This window comes from Miniopterus schreibersii (assembly GCF_964146895.1).
Source record: "Miniopterus schreibersii genome assembly, chromosome: 4".
Taxonomy (NCBI): domain Eukaryota; kingdom Metazoa; phylum Chordata; class Mammalia; order Chiroptera; family Miniopteridae; genus Miniopterus; species Miniopterus schreibersii.
Genome location: NC_138105.1, coordinates 47,137,561 through 47,162,547, shown reverse-complemented (window position 1 = coordinate 47,162,547; position 24,987 = coordinate 47,137,561). Strand labels below are relative to the sequence as shown.

The following is a 24,987-nucleotide window of genomic DNA, read 5'->3' as shown; positions in this document are numbered from 1 at the left end:
AGGCGCGCCGCGACAGCCACCGGGCACCCACTTTCGTGCCATTTTCACAACGTCCGCGCTCGCGTCGCAGCTTCTGTCGGAAGTTATTCTCCTGTCCCCCCTCAATCCGTTCGTCCCGTGGGCGCGACTGTCGTCACTGGGGCATCCGCTTACCTGCGCGCAAACTAGCGGGAAGGAAAGGGAGTGAGACGCGACTCAAAATGGGGAAGATGACGCAGCCTGTGCGGGAAGAAGTCGAGACTGGGTGGAGCGGGTACGAGGAGGGCCGGGGGCCCGGGAACCAGGCAGGTTAGACCCGGGCAGTAGGTAGGCACGGCGGCGATGGAGACTCCACCGCGACTCCCGGCTCCCCCTGGCGGCTAGAGGGGCCGCGCGGGCTCCCCAAACAATGCCTCGGGCCGCACGGGCCCGCGCCCATCCCGGGCGTGCGGCGATGCCCTACCTCAAACAAGCCCAACCAGCTCTGGGCTCCTAGAGCCTCGCGCTACGGGGACCAAGGCGACCCCAGAAGAAGGCGTTGGAGCTGGGGCGGTGGAGGCGGGAGGGCCCTCAATTCCACCCCGAGCCCAAGTCCCAGAATCGCTCAGGCTCTGATTAACTGTTTGATTCTAAATGTTTTTGTTTCATTTGGGATTTATTTTCAAAACTGTGTGTCTTGGGGAGCGGGGTTTTTCGCCCTTTGCGGGTTTAAGTTGAAAACGAAAAGGCCCACGATCAATTGGGCAGAAGAGCGGCCTTTTGCCTCCGCCCCCGGCCCTTCCGCAGCAGGGCACCCGCGTCAAAGGAGAAAAAATGGAAGCTGGACTTTCGGGGACTCAGATTCTTGTTGTTCAGAAGATGCTTTCCCTTCCAGATGGCGGCTTTCCCGAGTAGATAACAGAATGGGCTTTCACCACCCACACATTAACCCCCTGGGCCTCTAAACAGTGGGACCACAGACAGAGCCGGGCGACCAGGACGGGGGAGGGGGGTGCTCACGGGCCAAAGCGTCTTTCCCGAAGGAGGGAAAAGGACGCCTGCGGACACAGCCTGTAGATGGCTCCGAAGTAATAATGCGCCCACCTTACATATGAAAGAACTTCGGAGGGATTATCTCTTTGGATCTGCACCGCCATCCGTTCTTGGGAGGCTGAGGGGGCGGAGAGGACCTGCCCCTAGGGAAGATTTGGGGCGATTAGGGGAAAGGAGCCCCCCCCCACCTTCCCTCTGCTGGCACCCAATCCCAGTTTACAGCGGTGAACTTACCGTTTGCAGTTCTCAAGGCACTAGAGCCCCAGCTCCTGGAAGGGAGAGGCCGGCCTGTTCAGCTCTGCACAAGAGGCGCCCAGCACGATGCGGGTTGGCATGTGCAGGATGGCCCAATGAACTCTGCCAAGGCCACGACTAGCACTCGCGGATCTCTAGACGGGGCTCCTTCCTCGGCCCCCCCCCATTCCTTCCCAGCCTGTCCACCTGGCGCATTTTCTGCAGCACCAGCCCTTCCAAACCGCGCCCTGGGGCGCATCCTCGGGTTCTTCCGAGCTGCCAGAGCCCTGTGTGTGTTAGAGCCGGGAGCCTTCGAGCTTGAGTCATCCCATCCCCTTAAGGAAGGAGGGCAGGACTTCTCCCCAACCGGGAAGCGGTGGGCAGCCACGTGTGATTCAGGGGAGGCTCTTTAGAGACGTTTCCACAACATCAAAATCTAGACTCACCCCAACAAAATCACAACTCCCAACGTTTTCTTTTCCGTGTCAAAGTTTTACTCCTACGACTTTATTGATAATTCTGGTTTTTAAAAGGGCAGGGTGAGGACACCGTACGGGGTGGGCCAGGTTGGTAACTGTGGCTGGAGGTTAGAGAGGAAACCAGGCTCGCCGAGGCGGCCTGGGGCGGGCGGGTCCCAGGTGTAAGCTGAAGGCACAAAGGCTGCCGGCTGGCGCTCGAGGATGCGGCTCCACTGCGCAGCCCGGGGCCAAAACAGAAACTTGGGCGAGGGGTCAAACAAACCCCGGCCGGGGCCTCGCGAGGGGCGGAGTGCGTCCCCGCCGGGACCTGGCGGCAAGGCCGCCCAACGCGTCCCCGGGGTCTCCTGATCTCCCGCAGCCCGCGCCACGCAAGCTCATTGTTGGGGCGCAGCTCCAGGCTGGTCGATTTGTTTGTTGTTTAGAGCAGTCTTAGAGCGCGCGCTCCACAGCATCTAAAGGAGGTTGTGGGGGGCAGCCAGAATTTCCTTTCAGGGAGCGCATGAGGGGCATTCTCAAAGGAAAACAAGACCAAGTAAGTAGTGACCAACCCTCCTCAGATTACTCTCCACTGGCTCCTCCCTTGCTCCCCCCACCTCCAGATTTGCATTAAAAAGGCCAAGAAAACTCTGGCTGGGCCCCAGCAGCGGCTCACACGGCTCCCCCGGGTCAGAACCCCCCGGAGCTGCGCAAGGCTTGCAGCTCGGAGCCGAGCGGAGAGCTCCCCGGCCGCGCGTCCTGCCCGCGCCCGGCCTCTAGGCGCTCCCGCTGCCCCCGCTCACCGCCCGGGCCCCGAGCCGCGCCGACGACCGAGTCAGAGCGGGCCCGGGCCGAGCTCCGGCCGCGGCCGCCTCGCGCTTCCCCGGCTCCGCGCCTCCCGCCCCCCGGGGGCCGCGCCCACGATGCCGCAGGGCCCCGGCTCGCTGCTGCTGCTGGTCCTCGCCTCGCACTGCTGCTTGGGCTCGGCGCGCGGGCTGTTCTTCGGCCAGCCCGACTTCTCCTACAAGCGCAGCAACTGCAAGCCCATCCCCGCCAACCTGCAGCTGTGCCACGGCATCGAGTACCAAAACATGCGGCTGCCCAACCTGCTGGGCCACGAGACCATGAAGGAGGTGCTGGAGCAGGCGGGCGCCTGGATCCCCCTGGTCATGAAGCAGTGCCACCCGGACACCAAGAAGTTCCTGTGCTCGCTCTTTGCCCCGGTGTGCCTCGACGACCTGGACGAAATCATACAGCCGTGCCACTCGCTCTGCGTGCAGGTGAAGGACCGCTGCGCTCCGGTCATGTCCGCCTTCGGCTTCCCCTGGCCCGACATGCTGGAGTGTGACCGTTTCCCCCAGGACAACGACCTCTGCATCCCCCTGGCTAGCAGCGACCACCTCCTGCCGGCCACTGAAGAAGGTAAACCTTCCTCTTTATTCCCTCCCTCCGAGCTCTGCTGAGACTTTCGGGGCGGGGGGGGGTTGGGAATCCCGAGTTCCCCGCCCCGCATCCCTGTGCGTTCCCGCCTGGGGTGCCAGTCCTGGCGGGGCTGGCGCTCTCCTTGCCCTGGTGTGTCACCGTGACAAGTTTGAGATTACGCCCCCCCCCCAAGCCTCTCATTCCCTTCCCGAGTTATGCCAGTTATACCTTTCTTAGGGACAGTTAAAAAAAGAAAAGAAAATGGATAACTGAAAGGTATCTTTTCCTTATAGAAATACAATTATTTTTGCTGGGGGGAGGGGGGCGGCTAAATTGTGAGCCGTCCGGGGTGGAGGAATCGGTGCATCTGGGCGGAGGCTTCTTGCTCAGCCTCATGGCTGGGCAGGGTTCTCGGCACAGGAACATTCGTGTACAGATAGAACTGCCAAAATCCACAAAACAGTCTTTTAGGGTACTTGCTCTTGATTTGGGAAATAAAAGCAGGACTGGCTCCCAGTGTGTTGAAAATTGAGCATTGGTTGTAACTGCTCAGGTGTCTAAGAATGAGGGTATAAAGGGAATCTCCAGGAATCGTTTTCTATCACAAGTCAGCTTTTATCTTGGGAGTGGTTTTAATTAACTGGAGAAAACCATGCAAAAAAGAGTTTCCCAAGTTTTTAGAAAACAGAGGGGGAGTTCCTGTGAAAAAACCATCAAAGCAATGAAAACCTCATGGGCTCTTGATATTCTTCCTGAAAGCAAAACATACACAATGTGTCTGAGCTGATTTAGGTCCCCCCTGGGATGGAAAGGGGGCTTCCTAATCCCTTTCAGGGCTCCAGCAGCATCTCCCTTTCAATCTCTAATTGTTTTCCTACAGCCATCATTAGTTAAAGAAAATGCAAAGTTGCTTAGCAATCTTTCCTGGCAGGCACCATGAGTGTGCAATCATCTTATTGGTTAGGTTTCTAATTTATTGCAAATGTTTGGCATATTTCAAACATTTGTCCAACATACACCACAGACCAAGCAATACAGGTTAGTAACGTTTTATATACATTCCTAGAGCTCCTAATTGGAAATGTTTCATTTTGTTTGAGTGAGGGGAGTTAAGGGCAGTTTTATGTGTGTTGCTTTTGTTTTTATTTCTTCCCACTATCAGCACCAACATTATACATTACCTTTCTCCCAAAAGCCACTTTCTCCCTTCAAAATAAAAGTTTATGGTTTTCAAAATATGCTCTGCCATTTTTCTAATTTGATAAATAACTCTTCTGTCATGAATCACATAAAGTTTCTTTCTGTGAAAATTCCATTTCGTATTAATGAAATTTAATATGATTTAATGAAAATCAATCAAATTTCACCTAAATTTTAAAGACAGAACATTTATAAATGGGAGAAAGGGAATATGCTTTCTTTTTTCCTTTCCCCGGAAATCAGACTGTTTTCAGAAGAGCCTTCAGTAAGCTCTCTGGTCATTGTGCTAGTGCACATTCCTAGGTGGGTCAGACCCCAGAGACAGTTGGCTTCAGGAAAAGCTTTGGTTTTTTTGTTTGGTTGGCTGTTTTTTGTTTTATGTGTTTGTTTTCGAGAATTTGAAACAAACACAGAGGGGCAAGAAGATCCTCTCCCAAGGGACAAAGATAAAAACTAAATAAATTTTGCTTAACTCAAGCACAAACTTGACAGAAAGCTCAAGGTGATACAGAACCGGTTAGAGCAGGCTATTGTGCTTACCAAAATGTTTCCAAGGTGGGAAAGAGCCCCTAGGTGACCTTTACACCACTAGCCACCTTTGCCTGTGCAGACTTGAAAATATCTTGAAATGCCTCTCCCAAGGCACAGCTCTGCTAAGGAGCCCAGCAGAGACCTGGTTGCGCTGGTGTCCTACAGCTGAGAAGGACAATCTTTTGGCCATAGTTTGTGGTTACGTTTACAGAAATCTCTCAAGAGTCTTCTGGTGCTTTCTCTTCAGTGAGGATTTGGAAACAACTTTTTCAGAGACTTTGTCCCAGAAATGGGGAGTAAGAACTAAAAAGCCTGCACAATCAGCCCCCAAAGCCCTTTTTCTTTGGGACTCACCATTTATTAAACAGAGCGTACAGGCATTTTTGTCCATCACAAAAATAGGAAGCACGGGAAGACTTCCTTAGGAAGAACTGGTCCTTCTTTTATAAAAGAGACAGAAGCTGGGGTCTTCCAGGACAGTCGCTACTCTTGCCTGGTAAGCCCCTTTGAGCTGTTTACAAACGCCACCTGCTGTTCCCTTTTAAGCAAACTTACTAATGTTTCACCTTTCTAGCTCCAAAGGTCTGTGAAGCCTGCAAAAATAAAAACGAGGATGACAACGACATAATGGAAACTCTTTGTAAAAATGATTTTGGTAAGTAACACACCACCACCACCAAAAGCTTTCACATTCAAAAGTCTTATTGACCAGTAAAGCTTAAAGGTGCAAATTATGAAGATGTTACTAGATATAACTTGAGTAAAATACCATCACCTTTCACCTTTCCTTAAAATCATCTAACTTGCTCTATCCTGGTCTCCTCCCTGTGTAACTATCTTATATTGAGTTGTCTCTTTTCAGATGAGATTCATTGTTGTTAAGCAATAATCAAATAATGAGAATTATTCAAACTATTAATTTTCAATGGCATATTTTTCATTTCACTTTGGCTTTTTCTTGCCAACAAGCCTAACCCTGGGCCATGTTCTCTTTCTGACACTTGACATGCACCAGGGATGGAAACATGTAAATATTAGCTCCAGCAAAACACATCAAAAGCATTCACTGGCCACAAATAAAAATTTAGTCCAGAGCCAAACTGAAATATTCTTACTTTGTTCATAACCATTAGCAACTATATCCAAGATACTGGTTGATAATGAGGGGAGGGATTCCTTACATTTAAAAAGAAGAAATAAAGCTTAGGAATTTACTTGGCAAGATAGATGAAAAATCCATGATGACATGGTGCTTGGAGACAATAAATAATGTGTGATATGTCACCCACGTTCCATAGAGTGTAAGTCACTACCCTTAAGAAAATATAAGAGGAAAGAGGGTTGGAGACTGTCCACACAGGACTCTATCAGCACCTTATCTGCTGCCCTCAGGCCTCCAAAATGAGGGAGGAGCCCAGCTAGACACAAGATAATGACAAATTCAAAGTTGAGACTGGCCAAGAACTTCACTTGGACTCCTGAGGCATTCTGGCCTTCATCCTATTCTAAAAGCAGGCACCTTTTTATGTGTTTTAGTTGGTACCCCTTAGAAGCATTCATTCAAGCAGAAGGCTAAACTTACTGGTAAAAAGATATGATCCCTGCTCTATCAAACAGTAGTGGCTCTAACAGATCTATATTACTAATTAACAAAGTACTTGAGTCTGAGAGAAATCACTCCAGCTGCCTCTATTGAGGAATGCCCTCCCAGAAATCTCAAGCCTGGTCGGGTCCCTGAAACTCAGAAAAATCTTAACACTTGTCCTGACACCCCCAGGTCTCTTCCAGGAAGTATCCTGGGTTTACTCTTTGCTGGTCCCAAAACAACTAGAGCCACAGCTTCAGGAGAAGTGTCCCATGCCAAGGAAGGGACAAAGAAAGGAGGCAACTCTTCCCAACCAGTCCTTCCCCTTAGCCAGAGCCACAAGTGGGATGATAGGGTTTCATATGTCTATATTCAAATATATACAATTCTCAAGGTCTAGCATGTGGGCAGCAGCAATCCCAAATCTCCCGGGCCTTACTAAACAGTTGCTAGCTTCACGCTATCAGATATGATTAAGGGCAAGAGAGATAATATAATTTTAATAAAATTTATATTAAAACTTACATAATCTTCTTCTGACAGCTTATGTCCTTTGCACTAGGTTTAATCCAGATCTCTCTCCAGGCTTCTATGAAAATGTTGGTTATACTATGGGGTTCCAAAAGCGTTGATTTAGGAGACATGCACATATGCACATACAGAAGACCTTCCTAAGGATACTCAGTCAAGACTGGGCCAAAAAAATGGGTGTGTATGTGTACTAGTGTTCTCTTTCCTTAGAGGAGAAAGCCTTTCAAAACAACGTAGAAGTCATTACATTTAAAGTATCACACGTGTAGATACCTCACAAGCTTTGTTTTCTATTTCCCTTTTTGTCCCGAAAGGGCTAATGAACCTGGAAGTACATCACACACCCCTGGTTGAGAAGCAGTATTCCATATTGCCTCTGTCCTTTGGGGAAGTAATAGAAGGGTAGAAGGAACAAGGGTAGAAATCTGATTTATTTAGCATCACACTCTTTCCCCATTGCACATCTGAAGTGCAAGGGAAATGTGGAACACCTCCTTATTTCAGTAGTAAAAGTACTGGTGAAGAAAGAAAGGCCCAAGCCACCTGCTTATATGTCCAACCTATTGTTGGATCAGATGGTGTCATCACCTCTGACTATCACATCCTGCATCCCCATTCCCATCTTCCAGGGCAGAAAACCTTATTCTGGGACTTTGATTCCCTGTATTTGGTCCCAGCTGAAAATCCATGGAGGAAGTGCCTGATTGTTTCCCCATAGTAATCTTTTGCAAAGCTGGTTATTTTAAAGCTAGAGAAATATGAGTAATAAATGCTCCTTCTGGGTAAAAGTGATGATTTTTTTTTTCATGTTTGGAGCTCAAGAATGTTTAATTTGACCAGTTGAAATCTCACACATGCTCTGTCTGTACTATAGATGAGGCTCCCAGGCCACATATAATCACTTCTTTCACCATATATTGTCCCCACCCCCACACCTTACACAGAGGCCACAGGAACATGTGATTTATTCCATGACTTAAGTCTCATAAACCCTGAGAACTCAGTAGTATGATTCAGATGTGTATCAGACAAAAACATGATTAGCTAAATCACAGCATCCTTGATTTACCTGGCTGAGCTTTGGTCATTTCCCAGTTGACTAGAAAATTCATTCTTAGTCAAATTCCTTTTCTCAGATAGAAAGAAACCACCAAAGCTGTTATACTCACACACAAAATTCTTCCTCTACTACTAATTTAAACAATGACTTAAACTCCATCAAAGTCAGGAAGTTAGACTTGTACATATCTATACGGAACAGCTGCCAATGGCACCAAGGGTCTTAGGACACATGATAGTTGGGCGAGCTTATGCTCCAACCAGGACAAGAAATTGGAAGTTGCCTTTTGAGACCACATTGGTGTTATAGGAGGTTTGGGAACCGGCATTCTGAGAACTAGACTCAGCCAGGACACTACTTAACTGGGTGACCTGGTGTAAGTCACTACATTTCTCTGGATTTCAGATTCTTCATGTGCCAACAAGAGATTTTTAACTGGATGGTTTCTTCCAACCTTAAAATGCTATCCTTTCTCTGCTTTCATGGATTCTTGAAATGTAATTCCAACATATATGTTTGCAGGGTTTTCTTCCCCAAAGCATGCTGTTTATGACTATAAAATGTGTCTTTTATGTAAACCACTTACTTTTGGTCTTAGCATTCTAATGAGTCTAATATCCATTTTGGAAACAGTACATATATGATCTGTAAACGCCCTGGCCTTGGACAGACAAATGATAGCATATGAGGATGAGGTCTTCAGAAAAACACTTTTACAGCTAAACATGTGCTCTTAAAAAGAGTCTTGGATATTTTTCTCCTAGTTACTTTACCAAATCAAATGCAGCTGTAAGATCAACTCTCCTTCCCTGTAGTCTGTTCTTTAGAAAACAATGATTGTGTGATATAATTTCCTTACAGGTTTGTCCAAAAACCTATCCGACGTAATTAATTGAGTTTAAAGTTTACAGCCACAGGAGATCACGTTTCACCTAAGAGTCAGGCATTTCTTTTCCTGCTGACGGTCCCAATAGGGGAAGTCCTTTGTTGAGGAGAGCAGAGAACAAACCACATGCAACCTACACACAAACACTAGGGCGGGCAAGGAAAGTTAATTGAGTCCCACAAAGGGAGTTTTGAAAGGATGGCCGATTTGAAACAAAGTGCACGGCAGACCCTTTGAGGCTTTAGAAACGAAGCACCTGCTGCCCCAAGCTCCCAACCCCCTTCGCACAGCCCCTGACAGTCGCTCAGTTCTAGAAGCTTGTCTTCCATCCCCCAAGCCTGGTCACAGGAATATGCAGTAGAATGGGGTGAGGGGAGCTCCCAATCTATCCTGTATTCCCTCATTATAACTAGAGTGATTCCATCCCCTCTTGGTAGCACTGAAAATAAAAGTGAAGGAGATAACCTACATCAACAGAGATACGAAAATCATTCTGGAGACCAAGAGCAAGACCATTTACAAGCTGAACGGGGTGTCTGAAAGGGACCTGAAGAAGTCGGTGCTGTGGCTCAAAGACAGCTTGCAGTGCACCTGCGAGGAGATGAATGACATCAATGCGCCCTACCTTGTCATGGGACAGAAACTGGGTGGGGAGCTGGTGATCACCTCTGTGAAGCGATGGCAGAAGGGGCAGAGAGAGTTCAAGCGCATCTCCCGCAGCATCCGCAAGCTGCAGTGCTAGTTCTGGCGCTCAGGTTGCTCCTGACAGGCCAGCCCCAGGGCTCGGCTGACCACATTTGCCCCGAGGCCTCAGCTCTCGTGTCCCAAGCACAGTCCCTGCAGCTCTGGCCCCAGCCTGGAGCAGCGTCCCCTGCCTTTTGCACATTTGCACCCCCAGCATTTCCTGAGTTATAAGGCCCTGGGAGGCCTCAGGAATGGATACCTGTTTTCACATAAAGGAAAAACCCACCCGAGTCTTGTAGAAATATTCAAAGTAATAAGAATTATGCATATTTTTATGAAGTTTTAAAATAGCTCACTTTAAAGCTAGTTTTGAATAGGTACAATTGTGACTTGGGTCTGATTTTTTTGTTTGTTTTTTTCCTGTTTGTTTTGGGTCACCTGGTCTTCACTTTCTGCTGAGGTTGCCAATAGCTTCATTTTTGTATGTGGCCCAGACTGCTGTGGGTCACAAGCCAGGTTGAGATAAAGCTGGCTGTTATCTCAACATTTCTTGGTTCCAGCCTGAGGCTCAGCGCCTTAGTGTTATAACAGTTCACTTGTCATTTACACCCTCACTGGGAACTTAACTGCAGCATATAGCATTTCCAGTAGAGTACTTCCATTTAAAAAACACATTAACCATCATAGCGATTTCTTCGAGTACAGGGCACAACAGACAAATTTTGTAATTGACCTGAGTACTTTAAGCATTGTTTAAAACATTTTTTCTTATTTTTGCAAATTAAACCATTGTAGCTTACCTGTAATATACATAGTAGTTGACCTGAAAAAGTTGTAAAAATATTGCTTTAACCAACATTGTAAATATTTCAGATAAACATTATATTCTTGTATATAAACTTTACATCCTGTTCTACCTACTTGTCTTCTGTCTTTTTAGTAGAAGCAGTTGGGAAGGGCACTGTATAAGAGTGGTCATCTCCTTTCTCCTGAGGTCCAGCTTTCCCACAGTTTGAAGTGTCTGTCTTTTAAGCGACTCTGAAAGTGTCTCCCTGTGACAGCACCTGGCTCCTGCCTCTGCCTCGCATCGCATCTCATTTGTACAGATTTTTACACTGTGGACGCTGCAGGGAGGCGGAGATTTGTATCCTCTGCAAAGAACTTTCCCGCTCTTGCCCCATCTCAGCAGTTCAGTTGCAATCATGTGGCAATACTGTGCTAACCCTCAGGTCCATGACTTCTACTGTTTTCCTTTTCATTTCCAGAGATTTTCACAATGAAAAAGAATACATTGCAAAAACATTAGTTCCTTTCCCACTTTAAACCTCAGATAAAGAGCCAGGATTTGAAGTGTCCATTGGAAGACAAGGGGATAGGGAGAGGATGGTGAAAAATCAACATTAAAAGGACAGACAGACATCCATAAAATGTCCATTCAAATAATTCATTATTTGGGAGCCTCCAGAGAAATTCCATTAAACATGAGAGGAGACAGGCTCAGAGCGCTTAGACAGCATGGCTCAGAAGATGCAAAGCCAGAGCTGAAACTCAGGCCTTTCAAAGGACAAATTCTATCTTCTATTCAACCTAGGAGTGGGTTTTAGAAACGTGGTGGCACTAATCTATTCAACAAGTATTTATTGGGCATCTGCTATTTGCCTGGCTCTGTTCTAATTGCTGGGGATACATACATGAGTCCTTGTTCTTACAGAGTTTACATGAGGGAATGAAAGAAATAAATAACCACAATTACAATTATATATTTAAAATTGGTAAGTTATATGAAGTATAAGTATAGGTAATGCATGAGAGCAAGGGTGACCCAATCAAATCTGAAATTTTTAGCGGTGTTCATGTGAAACATTTATCTGATGGCATTTTATTGATATACTTTAAAAGTTTCCTGAACATATACATCCATAACCTCTCTTTAGCACTTCAAGTTCTTCTGGCACCAAAAACCAATACCATAGCCCTTGGCCTGGGCTGCACAATTTTATCAGTCTTTTTCATTTTTCTCTGGCTTTCCACTTGAATCCATAAACTCAACATCTGAATCCATAAACTCAAGACGTACCCTCTTCCTAGAAGGTACATATGGACCAGAGTAGAAAGGGGGCACTCATGGATCAAGGCCAACTCTCATTTTAAACATTTGGAATGGGAAACTAAGAACCCTAAGAAAGGCAAAAAAAAAAAAAAAAGAAGAGAGAGAGAGAAGACAAACTACAAAAGAAAAAGAAAAAAAAAACAATAAACCAAGGATTTAGAGATAAGAAGGGGGAAATGTGTACAACCCATCAAAAACTAATGGAAGGAGACAATGTGGAAGAAATTGACCTATCTGAATGCTCCCTTTCCAATCAAACCAAAATGATGTGCCCAGATAATGGATGCAAAACTTTTATCTTTGGAGAGCAAGTTAATGCCAGACCTAGGCTCCTTCAATCATAGTTTTCAGGAATTAGTAGCTGAGGCATCACTCCAATGTCTGCCTCATGCCATATGTGCCTCCATCTATGGACTTCTTAATCCCATCTTTGACAAGGCTACAAGGCAATGAGACAAGCTTGGGCAAAGTAGCTAGTTTTTTAAAATTTTTCATTCTGTCTTAATTGTTTTGTTTTGCATGATGATTCATACATATAAGGCTCATTTATTCTTGAATTAATCATGATTTTATTCTTAATTATGTTTGAAATTACCAGATTTCTCTTGTAAACAGATGAAAACCTGAATGTCATCCATTACTGGAGAAAGCAAACAAGTAATTAGAGGACATTGGGTTTCTGAGTTTCCTAACACAATTCATGACCTGTTAATAAACTGCTAAAATGCCCCAAATAGAGGATCAGCCTAAACAGAAAAGTTAAAAGATATAAAAACTACGTATCTTCTATGCATGCAATTCCTCTTCCTTTTCCTAAATAACTTGAGAAATGAGTTTTTGTACAAGAACAAATCTGTAAGAGTTTTTTGGGCAGCATTCCCTAAGTGCACAAAGAGCAAAGGCTCTGTGTATGTGCACAAATCAGTATACTGAAATTCATAGGGTTAAAAAGGATCCACTTTATCTAATAACGCCCTCCATTCTTCATTGTCTCTTCTCTCATCAAACGATAGCTAGCTTGGATATTTTACCTTTTAACTCTTGTTTACTATCATGTTTTCAATGTTCTTTTTTTATGTTTTCAATGTTCTTGATGGGGGTTAGGGGATCACTTTGAAAAGCAAATCCAGCCATATGTACCCCTTCCTTGTACAGTCACTGCATCTGGATTGTGGAATAATGTGATTTTTGCCTTTGAAACACATTGTACAAGGACAAATTAATTCATTAACTCAACAAAGATTTACTGAGGGCCAACTAGCATCATTGATTTATTTATTCAATAATCCGTATGGAGTGCTTACCCTTAGTGCTGAGGTCCTAATAATGACCAACACACATGGCTACTCTCAAGAAGCTTACGGTCTAAAGGGACACCTGAGCATATGACGAACAATAGAAACTGAGATCCAGATTTTTCCAGACCCTCCCGGACACAGTCTTCTTGGGCTCCATTTGTTCTTCTGAGAACAAATAAGCTCACATTAAAATAATACTAAAAATCAAAATCTCCAGGCCCAGAAAGTTTCACTGGAGAATTTTACCAAACTTTTAAAGAAGAATTGATGCCAGTTTTGCACAGTCTCTTCCAGAAAATAGAAGAAGAAAGGATGCTTCCCAAACCATTATGTAAGGCTAGTATTGCTTTAATACTAAAACCAGACAAAAATAGCACCAAAAAAAGAGAAAAATATAGACCAACATCCCCCATGAACTTAGACACAAAAATTCTTAACAAAATATTAGCATATTAAATCCAGCAATGTATAAAAAGTATATATACTACAACCATGTTGGATGTATTTGAGGTATGCAAAGCTGTTTTAATATTCAAAAATTAATTAATGTAGTCTACCACTTCAACAGATTAAAGAAGAAAAATAAAATGATCATGTCAGTTGATGCAAAAAAAAAAAAAAAAGCATTTGCCAAAATTCAATACCCATTCATAATAAAATCTCTCAGCAAACTAGGAAACTATCCTCAAAGAGTATATACCAAAAAATCTACAGCTAATATAATACTTAATGGTAAATGACTGAGTGCTTCAAGAGTAAGCTAATGATGTCCATTCTCTCTTATTCAACATCAGATTGGAAGTTCTAGCCAGTGCAATAAGGCAATAAAAAGAAATAAATGGCACACACTGGACAGGAAAAAATAAAACACTATTTATAAACAGCATGATTATCTACATAGAAAATCCCAAGGAATCTATTTAAAAACACTCTAAAAACTAATAAGCAACTTCAGTAATAATACAAGATTGACACTCAAAATTCATTGTATTTACAAATACTAACAACAAAGTAGAAATCAAAATTTGAGAAAACAATACCATTTACAATTTCTCCAAAGGAAATCACATACAATATTTTGTTATAAATGTAACAAAGCATGTATAGGTTCTGTATGCTGAAAATTACAAAATGGTGATAAAAGACATCAGAAAAGACCAAAATAAAGGGAGAGATATACCATGTTCATAGATTAGAAGATCAATATGGTAAATATGTTAATTTTCCTCAAATTAATCTATAGGTTTAATACAATTCCCATCAAAGTCTCAGCAAGCTTATTTGTAAACATGGAAAACCCTATTTTAAAATTCATATTAAAAAAGAAAGGCCTTTGAGTAGTCAGAATAATTTTGAAAAAATAAAATGGGAGAAATCATTCTTTCTTCCCAATGTTAAGGCTTAATATTTAACTATAGTAATCAAGACAGTGTGGCAGTGGTGGAGGGGCAGACACATAGATCAATGGAACAGAACAGAGAACTCAAAAATGAACCCAGACAAATATGCTCAAATAATTTTTAACAAAGATGTAGTAGCAATTCAATGGAGTAGGGATAGCCTTCTCAACAAATGCTACTAGAGTATTTGGATGTCCCCTAGGGAAGAAGAAATCTAAATCTCACAATACATACAAAAATTAACTCAATTGATCATCAATATAATGACTTATTTCTGGACTCTCTCCAATTCTATTCTTTTGATCTATGTGCCTATTCTTATGCCAGTACACATTGTCTTGATTACTGTAGCTTTGTATTAAGCTTCAAAATTGGGAAGTGTGAGTCTTTCAACTTTGTTCTTCTTTTTCCAAGATTGCCTTATCTATTCCTGGTCCCTTGCATTTTCATGAGAACTTTAGAATCAACTTGTTAATTTCTGCAAAAAAGGCAGCTGAAATACTGACAGCCATTGTGTTGAATCTGTAGACCAAAATCATGCAAAGTATGATCTCCAGCCACAAAGGAATGAAATTTGAAATAAATAACATAAGGAAACTTGGGAAATTCACTAATATGTGAAAATTAAACTATGCAGTCCCAAATGCGTTTAAAATTGAGGTGAATGAAACCAATAACTCAATATACCAAAAAGTATGGGATGAAGTTAATGTCTAGGGGAAAGAGCTTTAAATGCCTATATTAAAAAAGAAGAAAAATCTCAAATCAACAACCTGACCTTTTACCTTAAAAAACAAAGAGCAGTACACTAAGCCCAAAACAAGCAGAAGAAATTACACAGATTACAGCAGCAATAGGTAAAATTGAAAATAGAAAAACAACAGAAAAAATAAATGAAAAGTTGATCGTTTAAAAAGAAAATTGACAAAACTATGGCTAGACTGACCAAAATAAAAAGAGAGAAGACCCAAATTACTAAAATCAGGACTAAAAGAGAGATATTGCTTCTAATCTTGAAGAATAAAAAGGACCATGAACAATTTTACACCAACAAATTAGATAACTTAGACAAAATTGACAAATTCTTAGAAAGATACAAAATACCAAAAGTGACTTAAGAGCAAACAAAAAATCTAAATAAGCTTATAACAAGAGATTGAATTATTAATAAAACATAGATGGCTTCTCTGGTGAATTCTAACACACATTTAAAGAAGAACTAATATCAGTCATTTTCAAACTCATCCAAAAAATAGAAGAGGGGGGTAACACTTCCCAACTCATATTATGAGGCCAGTATTAACCTAGCAGCACAACCAGACAAAGAAATATCAAGAAAAGACTACAGGCCAAAATTCCTTATGGCTATAGATGCAAAAAGCCTCAATAATTTAGCAGCCTATTAAAAGAATTAGACACCATGACTGAGTGGGATTCATCCCCAGAATGCTAGCTTGGTTTAACATATGAAAATTAATCAATGTAACACACTATATTAATAGAATAAAGACCAAACACCACATGATCATATCAACAGATGCAGAAAGGCACTTGACAAAGTCTAACACCCTCTTAGGATAAAAACACTCAATGAACTAGGAACAAAAGGGAACTTCTTCAACCAGATAAAACCTTCTACATAAACCCCACAGTTAGCATCATACTTAATAGTGAAAAAATGAATGTTTTACCTTCAACTAGGAAAAATAAGTAATTTTCAGTCTCTCCACTCTTATTTAACATATTACTAGAAGTTCTAGACATCACAATAACGTAAGAAAGAAAGAAAAAGAAGAAAGAAAGAAAGAAAGAAAGAAAGAAAGAAAGAAAGAAAGAAAGAAAGAAAGAAAGAAAGAAAGGAAAAGAAAGAAAAAAGAAAAGAAAAGAAAAGAAAAGAAAAGAAAAGAAAAGAAAAGAAAAGAAAAGAAAAGAAAAGAAAGGGAGGGAGGGAGGGAGGGAGGGAGGGAGGGAGGGAGGGAGGGGGGAGGGAGAGAAAGAGAGGAGAGCACAAGAATCCAGATCAGAAAGAAGGAACTAAAATAACTACCCTTATTCACAGATAACATGATCTTATATATAGAAAATACTAAGGAATCCACTAAAAACTATTAGAACTAATGAATGAGTTCAGCAAAGCTATAGGATATAAGATCAACATGCCAAAAAAAAAGGTTATATTCTAGCACTGAACAATCCAAAAATGAAGTTAAAACTATTCCATTTACCATAGAATTAAAAAGAATAAAATATTAGGTATGGAATAAATTTAACAAATGAAGTGCAAGATTTATTCATTGGAAATTACAAAACATCATTGAAAGAAGTTAAAGAACTAACTAAGCATCCCATGTTCATTAATCAAAAGACTTAATATTGTTAATATGGCAATACTTCCCCAAATTGGTCTACAGATTCAATACAATCCCTGTCCATATTCCAGCTGCCTTTTTTGCAGAAATTAACAAGTTGATTCTAAAGTTCTCATGAAAATGCAAGGGACCAGGAATAGATAAGGCAATCTTGGAAAAAGAAGAACAAAGTTGAAAGACTCACACTTCCCAATTTTGAAGCTTAATACAAAGCTAAAGTAATCAGGACAATGTGTACTGGCATAAGAATAGGCACATAGGTCAAAAGACTAGAATTGAAGAGAGTCCAGAAACAAACCATTATATCGATGATCAATTGATTTTTGACACGAGTACCAAGACAGAAAGAGAGCGAGAAAGAGAGTAAGACAAACTATTCAATGGGGAAAGAATAGTCTTTTCAACAAATGGTGCCAGGACAACTGTATACCCACATGCAAAAGAATGAAGTTGGACCTCTACTTCACACTATACGCAAAAATTAACTCAAAATGGACAAAAGATCTAAATGTAAACTACAAAACTCTAGATGAAAACATAGGAGTAAATCTCCACAACCTGAGATTAGGAAGGCAGTGATTTCTTAAGAATGACACCAAAAGCACTGTACGAAAGAAAAAATATATAAATTTAAAACTTTTGTGCTTCAAATCATAACATCAAAAAAGTTAGAAGACAACCCACAGAATGGGAGAGAATATTTGCAAATCATATATCTAATAAAGAACTAGTATCCAGAATGTGTGTTTTTTTTAAAAAAACAACAACAAACCTCTTAAAACTCAACAGTGAAAAGATTAATGACCCAATTTAAAAACAGGCAAAGAATCTAGACAGTTCTCCATAGAAGATACACAAATGACCAATAATTACATGAAAAGATGTATGACGTTACTAGTCATTAGGGAAATACAAATGAAAATCTCAATGAGATACCACTTCACACACACTAGAATGGCTAGAATAAAAAAATCAGATAATGACAACTGTTGTTGAGGATGTGGAAAAATCAAAACCCTCATACCTTGCTAGTGGGATTGCAAAATGGTTGAAAAATGTTTGGCAATTCCTCAAAATCTTAGACATAGAGTTACCATATGACCAAGCAATGTGCTACTAGATTTATACTTAAGAGAATTCAAAACATATATCCACAAAAACAGTTGTATATGAATTTTCATAGCAGCATTATTCATAATAGCCCAAAAGTGGAAACAACCCAAAAGTCCATCAGTTGATGAGGAGATATACAAAATGTGGTATAACCATATAATGAAATTTTATTTGGCCATAAAAAGAAATGAAGTACTGATAAATGCTACAACATGGGCAAACCTTAGAAACATTATGCTAAGTGAAAGAAGCCAGATCCAAAGGCCACATATTGTATGATTTCATTAATATGAAACATCCAGAGAATCTATATAGACAAAAAGTAGATTAGTGGTTGCTAGGGGATGGAGAAAGGACAAACTGGGGAGTGGTTTCTCTTTGGGGTGATGGAAATGTTCTGAAATTAAATAGCGATGGCTGCATGGTTTTATGAATATACTAAAAGCCACTGAATTATATACTTTAAAAGGGTGAATTGTATGGTATGTGAATTGTACCTCAAGTCTGTTATAGAGGGGAAAAAAAAAAGAGGCAGATGTCCCAGGCTCAAGGTCACATAATGAATGTGTTCTGAGACTTGTGGCCAAATTTGTTTGATTCTAAATCCTATCGTCCGGACTATCAACCAAATGCTGGACCTCCTTTTCTCACATTATAGACTTCCAGGACAATGTTCTTCATGCCTATAGAGTTCACCACTGTCAAGCACCCCTAGTTTTCCCCCTGAGCTTTGGTTAGTCTCTGTGGACACCTCTGCCTGCATGATCTAGAGATACCTCAAAATCAACATGCATTAAAAGAAATTTAACTTCACCTTCCACAACCTTGTCCTCCTTTTATGAATAGTTACTGGGAGTTATTGGCTGGTGTCCTTTCCATTTCTCAGGCCATTTAGAAAGTAAAGATAACCCACCCCAAGCCCAGTAAATAAATAATCAAGGTTTTCAAGCTCAGGTTACCAGCTCTGATCATTTTCTTTGGTGATTCTTCACCCAGATGATGCATTAGCAAGAGATTTTTTCAATCTCATTTCACTACTAAGAATGCCTTAAATATGTACTTAGAATAGCAACTAAGAGTTAAAAATAGAGACCCTCACAAAAACCTCTAGAGAGTCAGTAGTAGAGGCAGGACCCCGAGCCAGGTCTTGCCATGCACTGAGACCACACGTGCCCTTCTCCACGTTTATAACAGGACAAAACTTCTTTTGAGTTGTCACTTAAAGTTGTCCCCAAAACTATGGCCACTTTGATGGTTGCCCATAGATCTTCAGGAAAATCTTAAACTAGTAGAGTCTATTCCTTAAATTGCCCACTAACTGTCTTATCCAGGGCGGTTGCTAAAACTTCCCTTCTTTGGAGACACAGAAAAATGTGTTTCCTATAAAAATTAAACACACATAAGGAATTTTATGCCAAGATATTAAATTTTTTAAATAGTCATAATTCAACATGGCCAGCACAAAGTTTCTGTTTATAACCATTTAATAACCTAGAATAATTAAAATCTTTTCCAAAGAAAAGGTGAAATCCACAACAAACTACCAAAATGCTGATATTCCATTTGTCAGATAATCTAAAATAATGTAAATATGTGTTTTATTTCCATGTGTGCACTATTCCAACTATTACATGATGTGCTAGGATTACTGTATTCATAAAATAAATTAGAAAAGGAACTATCTCCAGCACTCACGCAAGCCACATGTTTTTAGAATTATGTGGTTAAACACCAAAACTGATGATCATTCAATACAAGGATTAAGATAAGAGGTATAATGGAACAGACTCAGGCCTCACCCTTTCCACTGCTTTCTTCTCCCAGCCACATCTCAGCATCTCTAACTGATGGCAAAAACATGTCCCCGTCCTGATTCATAATGCCATGTTATAAAACAAGTAGCACATGCACATTCTGACCTTCGTGAAAAATGTTAAGGGAACAATTTAGGCCTCTTAGTTTAAGTCCTTATGGATGTGCAGAGTTCTCAATGGTCCTGTAATGGGTAGAATGGGAAAGTCTGGGGCCATGGAGACAACAGCCCCCTCTCCTAGCTGCAGGAACCTCTGCAGGCGATGGGCTATGGGAAGCCACCCATCCTCACTCTCCCTCCAGAAGGCAGTGAAAGGCCTGGGGCAGAAGCACGATGACCTGGAAATGTGAACGCACCACCAATTCCATTTGGCTGCAGGCCAGGCATTGTGCTAGAGGCAGCAGTGGAATAAAGATGGTTAGAATAGGGTCTCTGCTCTCCAAGCATTTGCAACTGGTGGCTGACAGAGACAGATGTACCAGCACCATGAGTAGAAAGCAACCTGGAATAGAGGCGAATGCAAAAGGCTGTGAGAGCAAAGGGCTGGGAGAGGTGTATTCCCACTGGGGATCTGGAAAGCCTGGCGAGAGAACAGGGACTTCTGCAGATTAAAATGAGGAAAGCAGAAGGCATCATAAGCGGGCATGGGAAGTGGCCTAGAGTCCTTGTTTGTCCTTAATTGTGAATGAGGATAATAATACACCTAATGCATCAGGTGGTTTTGAAGATTTAATATGTGCAAAGTGCCTGGCATTAGTAGGCACTATAATAAGTTTTAGGAGACGGGGACAGGAGTGGAGCAGAAGGGGGTAATGGGGGGAAAAAGAGACACCTGTCAACAATAAATATAAATTTTAAAAACATAAGTTTTAGCTATTCTCATAGGTAGGGGGCATAATAAGTAAGGCCAGAACTATACACCAGAAGGCTCTGAAATCCAGGAAAAATTAACCATGTCCTTTGTTGTTGCTTCTATAACTGATCTTGTTTCAAGCCCCCAAGTAGGACAAATATCTAAAGTAAAGAGAAAATAGAAACATTAGGATTTTTCTTTCAAGAGATTGTGACTTTTGTGGAACAGAGGTGCAGTGTGATCTTCGCAATGATCCTGAGATGTAGCAATCATGGTGGCAAGTCCTTGGTCTTAACTAGAAATGACAGATTCAATTTCTACAGCAGAACAGGGGTTCCTGGGGGTGACCCGGTGCAGCAGTGGGCCTCCCACACACCCCAGGGCTCAGGGAGCCAGGAGAGTTGCTATGCATCCTTAGATTGAAACAGTTAACCTCTTCTAACTTAAATGTCTTCATCTGTAAAATGTTGGACAGTGATACCTGTCACTGCGGGTCCTTTTCAGGATTAAATGATATCAGACACATAAAGTGCTGAACCTGGTGCCTGGAACTGTAGGTATTTATTAAATATTAACTCTTTTTATAGTTAGGACACTAAAGATTGGCTTGCCTGGGACAGGCTGTCTAGCTTAGTAAAGATGAGGCTTCTTAGAGGAGGCACCAGGAAAGGAAAACAAGGAGAGGAGGGGAGGGGAAGGGGCCCCAAGAAGGATTTAAATGTGGTTTCCCTCCTGCTGAGAGGGCCTCTGCACTCAATAAACTAGAATGACCCTAGCTGAACTTCCAGGCTTGAAAGTATAGTTGGTTTTTAAAAGCAGTTCTTCTTTTTCAAGATCAATAGAACTGAAAAGCTTACCCTCAGAAGAGGCTCAGTCTTAAAACCTGCAGGATAACCCATGAAAAGCGGGAATGTGCCATTTCTCTATAGGGAGCAGGGAGCCCCATCCACGCTGTTGTCTGATCTCTGGGACTCTGCTGCCTCCTCTATTTCAAATTAACCAGAAACCTGAGAACCTGAAACCGAGCTCCAGCTAACATTATTTAAATGAACCGGCTGTTACATGAACCTTAAACCACATGTCATTTGGTCTTGGGGCTGCCCTGGGCCAAGAGACATTAATATAAAGTTCCCAGCTCACAAACGGATTGTGTTCCAAACGTGCATTTGGAAGGCTGTGGTTTGAAAGGCAGGATTCACTTTCCCGAAGAGGCGATGTTATATATGGTGATTAGGGACACACGCCAGCTCACAAAACTCCACGTAACCACAATAGAGCTTAAACACTGCACGCTTTAGCCAAAAAAGAGTAGAGGTTGCCCTGACTGGGTGGCTCAGTTGGTAGGAGAGCCATCCCATACTCCAAAGGTAGTGGGTTTGATTCCCGGTCAGGGCACATACCTAAGTCCCGGGTTCTGTCTCTTCTCTGGGCAAGTATGGGAGGCAACCTATCGATGTTTCTCTCTCACATCCATCTCTCTTTCTCTCTCTCCCTCCTCTCTCTCCAAAAATCAACAAAAACATATCCTTGGGTGAGGGTTAAAAAAAAGAGTAGAGGTCAATAGTTACAATACTAATAATTAAAGAACACGATAAACAATGAAGTTGAGCAGCTTTCATTTGTCTTGAGTGCTAGTACTTGCAAAGGCAGATTTAATTGAAGATGGAAAGGCCTGTCCAGTGAAGCTGGGGGTCAGGAAAACTCGTCAGGAGCGCTGGCAGTCCAGCCTGCACAATTTCCATCAATCCTAAGAGGCTAGTGTCTGCACCTGAAAGGCCAACCTCACCTCCAGAGGGAACTGGGGGAGGGGTGTTGGGGGATGAATCAGAGGGAATAAGCCTAATTATCTCTATGCAGCCATTTCATCAGCCAAGGTGGGTACTGGCTTCAGTGTCCCTCTCCTTTGAGGAATGATGACTCCATTAATCAGTCTGCCCCTGACCTCAAGAATCACTGTCGTGCTGGATTTTTGTTTTCTGTTTCATACTGATCTCTGAGATCATACAAGCTCTTGGACACTCACATTGCCTAGCTGTTTTGAATTTGACACCCCCTCCCCATTTAGACTGAATCTGCTACTGCCATCCCTTTGACAGAGGAAAGTCTCCACCAGTTGTCTAGACTCTCTCCCTCCAACACCCTACTCCCCATGACCAGCACTGCACCTGGTTGAAAACATACTTTTTTTTCCCTTTTTTTTTTAAATCCTCACCCAAGTATATATATTTTTTCCATTGTTTTTTCAGAGAGAGTGGAAGGGGGAGAGGGAGAGAGAGAGAGAGAGAAACATCAATGTGAGAGAGACATATCGATTGGTTGCCTCCCGCATGTGCACACTCCCTGACTGAGGCTGGGATCAGACCTGCAACCGAGGTACATGCCCTTAGCTGGAATCGAACCCGGGACCCTTCAGTCTGTGGGCCGACGCTCTAACCACTGAGCCAAACCAGCTAGGTCTGAAGACATTCTTAATCACCCATGTTAGCTGTAATGCTAAGGCTCAAGTACACATTTTATTTGTAAATATTGAAAAGACATGAGAAAAGAAGAAAGAAAGAAATTGAAAAAGAAAGTTTCTTGAAAAAGATCATTTGTAAAGCAATAAAGAGGAGTTCCACAAGATCTAACCATTAGGTGGCATCATCAGCCCAAGGCAGTTCTGTTGACCTCAGAAGGGTGGTGAAGAAAGGGGAAAAATTAATGAGTGACAATCAGTGAGTGGGTAGAAAGTCTGCAGGGAGCCACTTTGCAATAAATAATTTAAAATATACAAGGCATTCTTGTGACAAAAGAATATAGAAGAATTTGAGGACATCCTGGGCTAGAGAGAAAAAGTAGCCTTTGCCTCATGAAGACGGACCAGAAGCTAGGCAGGGAGGCAACATGTCCAAATGAACTCACTCTCATTGTTTCCCCAACTCAGCTACTCTTTCGATATTCCCATTCTCAGGGGTGGCAGCACCATGTGCCCAAATGCCAGGCTGCTCAAGCCACATACCTGGGCACCATCCTTGAAGATTAGCTAAGTCTTATAGATTCTACAGTTTGGCTCCATCCATCTCTCTCCATCTCCCCTCCACCCCATCCCTGCACACACTGACACACACCACTAAGGCTGCTGCCATCTTTAGGTAGAACGATAGCAGTAGCTTTTTAACAGGTCTTGTGTCATAGTTGAGCATCCCTCCCCACCCTTGACATCAAAAAGCAAGTCTAGTAATGTCATTTTCTTGCTTACCACTCTGTAATGACTTCCCATTCTCCTTAGGCTACAGTCCAGACTGTTTAAAATGATTTACACAGACCTTCTTGATCTGGCCCCTGATGGCCTTTGCAGCTGCTTTCTTGAGTGGTTAAGAGCCCAGCCATGGAGTCAGTCTTCTCTGGGTTCAAATTCCCACTGTACCGCCTACTAGCTTTGAAACTGGACAAACTTCCTCACCTCTCTGTGCTTCAGTGTTCTTCTGTATAAAATGGAAATAATAACACCATCTGTCTCATGGGGTTGTTATGAGGACTGAAAGAGTTAACACAGGTAAATTACTTGGAGTAGGAAGCACTTACCACAATAAACTGTACTGATATCTGTCACTACGCCCTGCTGGGCTGGAAGCTCCACAGTGGCAGGGATGTGTCCATCTATTGATCAATCTCCACTGGTAGCTTCTGTGGGTGTTGAAAAATGAGCCATCACAAACTGGAATGAAGTTAGCCATATTTTGTGAGTCAGACTATCTAACCGTTTTCCCTCTTTGTCTACTGCCCTAACTTAAGACCGAAGTATTCCTGAAGGCCAACCCAAATGTTCCAGCTTCTTCCCAACTTTGATCCAGGCTTGGGCCTGTGGCTAAGGGGAAGGAGAATGTCCCCTGAAAGTGGAGGGGACAAAGGCAAGTTGTGAGTGATTCCCCAGGGTAACGTGCATGTCCCACAGCAGCCAGGGGCCAAGAGGGCCTGGGTTCTCTCCCCACAGCGGAGTTTCTCCCCTTTGTCATCTTTGGAGGGACCAAGTTTGCCTTTAGGGAGCTGTCCCACATGATTACAATTGCAGATAACTAGGGAAGAGGAGCAGGGTAGGCCCAGGGGAAGGAACACAGCTGTGGATGCACAGAGGCTCCATCTCCCTGCATTTGGACAACCCTCTTCTGATAAATTTTTGGGGGGCAGGAGCTGAGAAGAAAACGATCTCTCTCTTCCTCGCTCCCTCTCTCATCTCCAGTTCTCTCATCTCCCCACACCTCTGCCTACCGACCTCTGCGCCGTCCTCCAGCCCTGGTAACAAAAACCTGGTAACAGAAACGCCGGTTCCTGCCCAGAGCCCAGGGCGTTTCACTAGCGATGGTGGCTGACGACTGCCTCACTGCAGAGGGGCCCTGGACCCAAAGGGTCCATCAGCCGTGCTGGTGGCGCTGATATTCAGCTCCCTCCTCTG

The 24,987-nt window shown here is 42.7% G+C and overlaps 1 protein-coding gene across 1 annotated transcript; it reads left to right on the top strand.

Annotated features, from left to right (window-relative positions):
- Positions 1 to 2,034: 2,034 nt before the first annotated feature.
- On the top strand, positions 2,035 to 10,515 carry SFRP2 (secreted frizzled related protein 2). Its single transcript, XM_081137335.1, has 3 exons — positions 2,035 to 3,122; positions 5,428 to 5,508; positions 9,353 to 10,515. Exons 1-3 carry the CDS (start codon positions 2,624 to 2,626, stop codon positions 9,655 to 9,657), a joined length of 885 nt encoding a protein of 294 aa, XP_080993461.1. The 5' UTR covers positions 2,035 to 2,623; the 3' UTR covers positions 9,658 to 10,515.
- The last annotated feature ends 14,472 nt before the right edge of the window (positions 10,516 to 24,987 follow it).